The 10332-nt window shown below is 39.3% G+C and overlaps 1 protein-coding gene across 1 annotated transcript; it reads right to left on the minus strand.

Moving 5' to 3' along the window:
* Nucleotides 1-145: 145 nt before the first annotated feature.
* Nucleotides 146-8051, minus strand: si:ch211-10a23.2 (GLECT and Gal-bind_lectin domain-containing protein). The gene is made up of 5 exons (XM_029730973.1): nucleotides 8017-8051; nucleotides 7000-7155; nucleotides 6425-6510; nucleotides 4945-5125; nucleotides 146-1184 (listed from the first exon to the last, which is right to left on the minus strand). Exons 1-5 carry the CDS (start codon nucleotides 8023-8025, stop codon nucleotides 1041-1043), a joined length of 576 nt encoding a protein of 191 aa, XP_029586833.1. The 5' UTR covers nucleotides 8026-8051; the 3' UTR covers nucleotides 146-1040.
* Nucleotides 8052-10332: the final 2281 nt, after the last annotated feature.

The following is a 10332-nucleotide window of genomic DNA, read 5'->3' on the forward strand; positions in this document are numbered from 1 at the left end:
ACAAACACGACTATGACACCGGATGGATTGTTATGTTACTTCATAGACCTGGCTAGTTTTAATGCATTGTAGAAGTATGTGAGTGTGGACAATATTTAACAAATCACACAACAGACCTACTTCTTTACAAGACATGATAACACAATCATTTGGGAAAAGTGTTTATTTAAGTAATTTCTACAACAATCTATTTCAAACAACTAATATGGTTTAAAAATTATTTGACAGATTGTTTGAAAGGATTACAGTACTGTGATGTCGAGGGCTACAGTAGACCTAACAGCTAACACAGACAAAGGCAATGACATGCAGCAATGTAGTATTATTTTATAGGTGTTACAGAAGCAATGAGATGGGCACCCTGCTGTATATGGGCGCATATTAAAGACATTGCTTTTTTTTTGTTTTGTAATTGCTTCTCTGGAAACCTGCAACGTCATGAACTATAGGAATGTTTTTCAGGAAGAGTACATTTTTTTTGATGCACGTTCATCTCACGTTGTATCTCGTCCATCTGACAGACGGAGTCAAAATGCAGCATTTGATATTTCATATCTAATCTAAAATATTGTGTTCCCAAGGGCAAGTTTAGTATATAGCATATAGTCTATCAAATGTCTTTTAGGTTTGCCTAAGGAAATCAATCAATCAATCATTACATGAATTACATTCAGTAACTGTAGTCAAAAATCACCCAGTCACAACAATATTAAACAGCAAGTCCTAGTGAAGGCACTTCACGCAATTAAGAAGCAGGTGTTATTTGTTGCAATCAAAAGTGCCAAACATTCACATTTCACAAGGATCAAGATATCACCAAAATGTTCCACCCTCTACTACGCTAATACTCTGGCCTGCCTATCTTTACAATACCTTGTCTGACTAAACTGTGGGGAAATGGCCGTCTCAAATGGCACACTATTCCCAATATAGTGCATTACTTTTGACCAGAGCCCTGGTCAAAAGTAGTGGACTATATAGAGTCTAGGGTGTAATTTGGGACGCCGACCCCCCCCCCTCCCCTGGGTCTGTTCCTGGTGTTATGCTACCTTAGTGAGCCGTAGGTCTCCAAAGACTCGCAGGGCGGTGAGAGAGGCCAGCGGAGACAGACGATGGGTGAAGCCACACAGAGGCTGGCCATCCACCAGGATACGGAACTGTTGGTGTTCACAAACTATCTCCATCTGGGGAGGGAGGGAGAGAGAGGGAGGGAGGGAGGGAGGGAGGAGGGAGAGAGAGAGAGAGGGAGAGAGGGGAGAGGAGTGAGAGAGAGAGAGAGAGAGAGAGAGAGAGAGGAGAGAGCGAGGGAGAGACAGAGCGAGAGAGAGACATAGAGAGAGAGAGAGAGAGAGAGAGAGAGACACAGAGAGAGACACACACAGAGACACAGAGAGAGAGACACAGAGAGAGAGACACAGAGAGAGAGAGAGAGAGACACACAGAGAGAGAGAGAGACACAGAGGAGAGAGAGACACACAGAGAGAGACACACAGAGAGAGACACAGAGAGAGAGAGAGACACAGAGAGAGAGACACAGAAAGAGAGACACAGAGAGAGAGAGACAGAGAGAGAGAGACACAGAGAGATATTATAATGAAGAGCTTGGGCAAGGTCAAAGCAGGAATAAACAATCAGTTACATATACCTGTAGGAGTGTTGGAATAATAAACACACTATTGAATGTGCAGGTATACATATATTAGCGTAGGCCTGTGTACTGTATGACTGTAGACACTCTCTATGACTGTAGGATGACTGTAGACCTCTCTATGACTGTAGGATGACTGTAGACCTCTCTATGACTGTAGGATGACTGTAGACCCTCTCTATGACTGTAGGATGACTGTAGACCTATCTATGACTGTAGGATGACTGTAGACCTCTCTATGACTGTAGGATGACTGTAGACCCTCTCTATAACTGTAGGATGACTGTAGACCTATCTATGACTGTAGGATGACTGTAGACCTCTCTATGACTTTAGGATAACTGTAGGCTGTACCTTGACCTGACTGTGACTGTAGGCCTGACTATGACTGTAGTGTCTATACTGTAGGCCTGTGTGACTGCTGGCCTGTGTATGACTGCTGGCCTGTGTGTGACTGCTGGCCTGTGTATGACTGCTGGCCTGTGTATTAATGTAGGCCGACATGTATGTATGATTAAGCCCCATAAGTGTTACATTTGGTTGAGATCTGGTGACTGAGACAGGAACGGCATATTGTTTATATCCTTTTCATGCTCATCAAACCATTCAGTGACCACTCGTGGCTTGTGGATAGGGGGCATTGTCATCCTATGGGGGCATAGCCATGGTAGCTAAAATAATGGCCTTCCTAGCATTTTTATACATGACCCTAAGCATGATGGGATGTTAATTGCTTAATTAACTCAGGAACCACACCTGTGTGGAAGCACATGCTTTCAATATACTTTGTATCGCTCATTTTGGCAGTCACCTGTATGTATTAGTGTAGATCTATGTATTAGTGTAGATCTATGTATTAGTGTAGATCTATGTATTAGTGTAGATCTGTGTATTAGTGTAGATCTGTGTATTAGTGTAGATCTGTGAATTAGTATAGATCTGTGTATTAGTATAGATCTATGTATTAGTGTAGATCTGTGTATTAGTATAGATCTATGTATTAGTGTAGATCTGTGTAGTAGTGTAGATCTGTGTATTAGTGTAGATCTATGTATTAGTGTAGATCTATGTATTAGTGTAGATCTGTGTATTAGTGTAGATATATGTATTAGTGTAGATCTGTGTAGTAGTGTAGATCTGTGTATTAGTGTACATCTATGTATTAGTGTAGATCTATGTATTAGTGTAGATCTGTGTAGTAGTGTAGATCTGTGTATTAGTGTAGATCGGTGTATTAGTGTAGATCTGTGTATTAGTGTAGATCTGTGAATTAGTATAGATCTATGTATTAGTATAGATCTATGTATTAGTGTAGATCTGTGTATTAGTATAGATCTATGTATTAGTGTAGATCTGTGTAGTAGTGTAGATCTGTGTATTAGTGTAGATCTATGTATTAGTGTAGATCTATGTATTAGTGTAGATCTGTGTATTAGTGTAGATATATGTATTAGTGTAGATCTGTGTAGTAGTGTAGATCTGTGTATTAGTGTACATCTATGTATTAGTGTAGATCTATGTATTAGTGTAGATCTGTGTAGTAGTGTAGATCTGTGTATTAGTGTAGATCGGTGTATTAGTGTAGATCTGTGTATTAGTGTAGATCTGTGAATTAGTATAGATCTATGTATTAGTATAGATCTATGTATTAGTGTAGATCTGTGTATTAGTATAGATCTATGTATTAGTGTAGATCTGTGTAGTAGTGTAGATCTGTGTATTAGTGTAGATCTATGTATTAGTGTAGATCTGTGTATTAGTGTAGATATATGTATTAGTGTAGATCTGTGTAGTAGTGTAGATCTGTGTATTAGTGTACATCTATGTATTAGTGTAGATCTATGTATTAGTGTAGATCTGTGTAGTAGTGTAGATCTGTGTATTAGTGTAGATCTATGTATTAGTGTAGATCTGTGTATTAGTATAGATCTATGTATTAGTGTAGATCTATGTATTAGTGTAGATCTGTATGTATTAGTGTAGATCTGTGTATTAGTGTAGATCTATGTATTAGTGTAGATCTGTGTATTAGTGTAGATCTATGTATTAGTGTAGATCTATGTATTAGTGTAGATCTATGTATTAGTGTAGATCTATGTATTAGTGTAGATCTGTGTATTAGTGTAGATCTATGTATTAGTGTAGATCTATGTATTAGTGTAGATCTACACTACCGGTCAAAAGTTTTAGAATACCTGCTCATTCAAGGGTTTTTCTTTATTTTTACTATTTTCTACATTGTAGAATAATAGTGACGACATCAAAACTATGCAATATCACTTATGTAGTAATCATGTAGTAACCAACAACAACAAAAATCAAAATATATTTTATTTTTGAGATTCTTCAAAGTAGCCACCCTTTGCCTTGATGAGAGCTTTGCACACTCTTGGCATTCTCTGGCTGGGAGCTGTTTAATACACAGACATATCTAGGCCTGTGTATTAAACAGCTCCCAGACATATCTAGGCCTGTGTATTAAACAGCTCCCAGACATATCTAGGCCTGTGTATTAAACAGCTCCCAGACATATCTAGGCCTGTGTATTAAACAGCTCCCAGACATATCTAGGCCTGTGTATTAAACAGCTCCCAGACATATCTAGGCCTGTGTATTTAACAGCTCCCAGACATATCTAGGCCTGTGTATTAAACAGCTCCCAGACATATCTAGGCCTGTGTATTAAACAGCTCCCATACATATCTAGGCCTGTGTATTAAACAGCTCCCAGACATATCTAGGCCTGTGTATTAAAGAGCTCCCAGACATATCTAGGCCTGTGTATTAAACAGCTCCCAGACATATCTAGGCCTGTGTATTAAACAGCTCCCAGACATATCTAGGCCTGTGTATTAAACAGCTCCCAGACATATCTAGGCCTGTGTATTAAACAGCTCCCAGACATATCTAGGCCTGTGTATTAAACAGCTCCCAGACATATCTAGGCCTGTGTATTTAACAGCTCCCAGACATATCTAGGCCTGTGTATTAAACAGCTCCCAGACATATCTAGGCCTGTGTATTAAACAGCTCCCAGACATATCTAGGCCTGTGTATTAAACAGCTCCCAGACATATCTAGGCCTGTGTATTAAACAGCTCCCAGACATATCTAGGCCTGTGTATTAAACAGCTCCCAGACATATCTAGGCCTGTGTATTAAACAGCTCCCAGACATATCTAGGCCTGTGTATTAAACAGCTCCCAGACATATCTAGGCCTGTGTATTAACGTATGTATGACTGTAGAACTATATTTATAAATGTACTGTCCCTATGAGTGTAGTAGGCTCTATACCTTGAAGGGCTCCCCAGCAGCAAAGGGGAAGTATGACAGGGTGTTCTCTGATGTCCCCCAGTTCCCAGCTAGACGGGCGTTCCTCTGCACAGCCTTAGCCAGGAAGTTGACCTTTACCTGCAAACCCACGTCGCCCTCAAAGTCCTCTTCCACTGGATCACTGGACAAGGACACCACAATGCTGGGCAGAATAAACAGTGGTGCAGATGCAAAATTCAAGCAAACAATCTAAACATTGTTGATTTAAAGGCCCAGTCAAAAACCATTCAGTCAAAAAAATGTGATTTTCCTGTGTTATATTTATTTATTTCCCACACTATGAGGTTGGAATAACACAGTGAAATTGTGAAAATGATATATAAAAATAATGCTGTTTAAGTGTAAGAGCTGTTTGTAAAGACTGCATGAAGTTTCAGCCTGTTTTGGTGGGATGGAGATTTGGTCTGCCTGGTGACATCACCACAGTAAATTAGTTAATAGACCAATAAGAAAGAGAGTTCCAAACCTCTCTGCCAATAACAGCTAGTTTTCAGTTTTTCCCTCCCCACTCAGGCCACTCCCAGACAGTCCTAGCTAAATTATTGCTTGAGGAATAGCTATTTGCAAAGAAAACAATCACAGTAAGGTACTTAATTAATTGTTAACCAGAAATGATTTGACAATAAAAAACAGCAAAAATAAATAAATAAATACAGCTACAGAGAGATACAATAGTGACATCGTCTGTCTATTTGACATTACCACAAGCTGTGAGTACAGTACCAGGCTTCCGTAATCAGATAGGGCTGAATCATTTACAGAGTCAAGTATTTCAGGGCTTGTACAAAGGATCAAAACACTATAGTGTCTTTAAAATAAAAACATCAGAACTGAGATTGTTTTATATTCTTCGTCATTCACTCCACCCATAGATAAATAGGGGATAAATGATCAAGGCCCTAATAAGGAGATATTGATCTTATCTCCGCACAGAGCTCCTAGCGGAGAGGTCAGCTCACCAAACACTTCATGGGTTCTGACATTTTACCCCACGTATTGAATTAAACAATACATTAGTCAATCAGACAAATATTTCAGACTACAAAGAGAGTGATGAAAGATGCGAAGAGAGAGTGAAAATGCTGTTGCATGGTTGCTAAATCAGAAAGCTCAAAACGCTTATATGGAATTATATTCTACAATTTACACTCTTAGATATTTATTTTCTCTTGCAGTATTCTGAAAACTGCCCAGAGCTATAGGATCTCGATATAGTAGTGTCTTCAATCCCTCCTGATCTCAACTCAACTACACGGTGTGATGCGCTGCACAATCCTCCCATTGTCTCTGTTCCTGCCTTGGCCGTGGACTTGCAAAATGTCAAGACGCAAACGGTCCATTCATTCAGTCATTGTCACACTCAGATTTAAAACGGTAAATTAAACAATTCATTTCCTTAGGTTACAAAAGAGACATTGAAAGCAAGTTTCTGTTTACCAACCTCTGAGGTTTCTTGTTAACAATACCCATGACGACCAGTCTCATGGTGGGCCGCAGCCCACCTTGTATTGCCCCGACATATTCCTCCTGAAACATAGTGGCTGGGAATAAGGCTACGTGCAACATATTCATTATATTATTCTTAGATATCACCACATTGGTTAGCTGAATGACAGCCGCCGTTGACAATACATTGTTACTTTGTCCATTAGCATTGGGTTTTTCTTTGAAATAAGTGAAATAGCTGATCAGTCTTAATTGATTATCCATTTTCAGAATTCTAGTAATGCTCCAGGCGAACTTTAGCACTAAAACAACAGGCTACAATACAATATGCACTATTACTGCTACCAATTATTCCATTCGGGTAGATGGATTTCATTCTTCTTCAATATAATGTAATCATATAAATAAAATAAATAAATAAAAAACAGTGGCATGCAGTTGTTTTGTGATAACCTAATAATCTAATTTGAAGAAGAAAAAAAAAATCACGAAATGACAATATAAATCAATCGAAAATAAAAGTGTAATCCAACCAAAGCAAACAGGGAAAAACAAGACTAGGTTACTTACATTTTCTTTCTTGTTGTCCTTTTCTGCCATTCCCCCTCTTCCTTTCTTCCAATGTGAGATATCTGTACCGGGTGATGCCAAGAGGAACTGGAGATATTCTAGTAGGAGAGCTGGCGAACCCCCTGCCTTCCTGCTCGTTGTCATAGCGACAGGCTCCTGATTAAAATAAGAGGCACTGAATGATGGTTATTAAATATTAATATGATGAGGGTGTGTGATCACACTTATCAAATGTGAGACCCTTTTCATTCCAATAGGGTATTTAAAACAAATGCAATAATAATGCTGTTCACTCATAACATAAAATAACTCCCAAATAGGAAATTTGACCAAACCTGGCAACCATTATAATTATTTTTTTATTTTTTTTTAATCAAATTAGTTTCTCAGATTTGAGTAGGCTTAGGTTTACGGTGAATATATACATTGCACAACATTAATAGCCTATAATATGATAAAGAAACTAACGTCTGATGATGAGCTTTCTAATGGTTGCCAGTTTGGTTTGAAGAAAACTCCCCCTTCCCATACCCAATTCTTTAAGTTTAAGAAAAGGCCTAGCCTACTACTAGCCGAAATTGGACAATATATAACACATTTGTATGGCCACTCGGGCCATAGAGATAGATAGAGGACTCTAGTGCCCAAAAGCCTGTTTTAGCATGGGCAGAGCCATTGAGGACTTTCACCATTTTGAAGTAGTCAACTGGGTGGGACACTAGAGCTAGGTAGAGGACCCATCTTTATATCTGTGCCATTATAGCGTCTGTGACAGCATGGGCAGCTCCATTGAGGCTACGGCCCACGGGAATCTCCACCCAGTTGACTACTTTGACTACTTTAAAATGGTGGGAAAATGGCGGAAACCCTCAATTGCACTGCCCATGCTAAAACAGCCAGTAGCGTTGCAGTTCTTAACACAAACCGGTGCTCCTGCTGCCTGGTACCTACTACCATACCCGTTAAAGGCACTTAAATCTTTGTCTTGCCTATTCACCCTCTGAATGACACACATACACAATCCATGTCTCAATTGTCTCAAGGCTTAGAAATCCTTCTTTGACCTGACTCCTTCCCCTTCATCAACACTGATTGAAGTGGATTTAACAAGTGACATCAATAAGGGTTCATAGTTTTCACCTGGTCACTCTGTTATGGAAAGAGCAAGTGTTCTTAATGTTTTGTTCACTCAGTGTAAATAGTAGTAGATGTCCTTAATGGCGCTTGGTCGTCACTAATTACCACAGCTACAAAGTCAGAATTATGGCTAAACAATGTATATTTCTACAATTATTTTCTTAACATCTGATGTTAAACCTAACCACACTGCTAACCTTATGCCTAACCTTAAATTAAGACTATAAAGCTATGTCGTTTTTGTTTACAATTTTTTGTTTGTTTACGATATAGGCACAATGATGCGATGTGAATATAATGATGGCCTAAACCCCAGAAAGGTGAGCTTGTGTGTAATTTGTTTCACAATAATACACTGTTTTGAAATATAATGACATTACCGAAGGCGACTGAGCGGGTTAACCGCTTTGACGCAACGCTCAATTAGATCGTCTCTATTTTAGCGTTTTATCGCTGGCGCTGTAGTCACCCAAAACAAAAGGCTTATTTAAATTGTACAATATAGATAAGGGATGAGGCTTTATCGTACATGTTAAATTAGACCAATTCACCCACTTATGGTTACACAACATCACTATCAACAAAGATGATTGGAGATATGGACTATCCTGCAAGCGTACAGTCACTGCTCTAAACCTGAAACCAAATACGAAACTCTGTGACTGTACTGTCTTTGTTAGAAAGGCGACACCCCAGATAATCCATTATAAAAACCAGATAGTCGAGCCGCGGCTCGAACAATGATGGAAGGCAGGCAGAAGGGGGATCAGGTGGGACCATTCTAGCCAATGAGAGGGCAGATAAGCGTGTAAACAAAAGGCACGTAGGTTCCCACTATTTACCACAGCCACAATGTCAAAATTGGCTACATCGTACAAAATGTATTAAAAAAAAAAAAAAAAATGCTTTTTGGTTTTAATTTAAGGTTAGGGTAAGGCATAAGGTTAGCAGTGTGAATAAAGGCTTATTTAATATCACATTTTAGAAATAGGTGGGGTTTATGACTTTGTGGCTGTGTTAACTAGTGACGGCCTAGCCCAATATTGGACTAAAGGAGCCTAAAACGTCACCGCACACCAGTGGCGGTTGGTGCCGTTTAAGATTAGGGAGGACGATTATATTATGACCTATTAATCATGGCTTTATCTCTATAGCAGCATATCGGATGACTGTCATTCATATTCCATTCACCCGGCTCAATGTAACATCAATAGGTTTTTGGCTACTACATTAAACTTTCACTATACCCATCATGAGGTTGCTACAACCTAGCCTGCGAATGGAAGTTTATAATGTCGAGAGACAAATTGGCATCATCAAGATGACAGATAGTGACGCATTCAGTAGCGCCTTTCACACTATTCCCTGCATCTAGCTCATCTAGGGTGTAATCATTACTCCAAACAGTTGCAAACAAGAGTTTCTATTGGACAAATGCAGGTACGTTTATCCCCATTTCGTTCTGCTTCCATCCGTTTATGAAACGTTTTTAACAGAATTGTCGGAATGAATACATCCCTAATCATCCGCACACACAGTTTACTCCTCTCACCTTTTCCCTTGGCTTGTGGACAGAAAAAAACCTTTCAAAGCCAAACCTTCATACCATGACCGCTACACACATAAGCTAACGTCATAGTCAACATAGCTATTAGAACTACCGCGTTAGTAAACCCGCTACAATCACTCAGCACAGTGTATAGCAAGCAGTGTAGCAGTTACACCAGTGGGCCACGGAGGCAATAAATGAATAAAACCGAAAGCTTTCCTTGACTTGGAGATCCAGTGTTGGATAACCTTAGCCAGCTAGCTAACATAAATAGCATTCCTCTAAGTTTGAACCGGTGTTTAAGTAGGCTAAATTAGCTAGCTGCATTATGCTAGCTAAGTAAGTGAGAGTGATAAAAAATGCAACAAAAATCTCTCTTTCTGCTGCTTCTCCTTAATTTTTGAAGAAATTAATTTGTTCAAAACTATTGTCCTACTCTCTCTGAGTCAACTACTCACCACATTTTATGCACTGCAGTGCTTTCTGTAGCTTAAGCTTTCAGTACTAGATTCTGTCTCTGACCCTTTGATTGGGTGACCAACAGATCATGCTGCAAGAGCTCTGATAGGTTGGAGGACGTCCTCCAGAAGTTGTCATAATTACTGTGTAAGTCTATGGAAGTGGGTGTGAACCATGAGCCTCCTAAG

Source organism: Salmo trutta, chromosome 33 (assembly GCF_901001165.1).
Source record: "Salmo trutta chromosome 33, fSalTru1.1, whole genome shotgun sequence".
NCBI lineage: Eukaryota > Metazoa > Chordata > Actinopteri > Salmoniformes > Salmonidae > Salmo > Salmo trutta.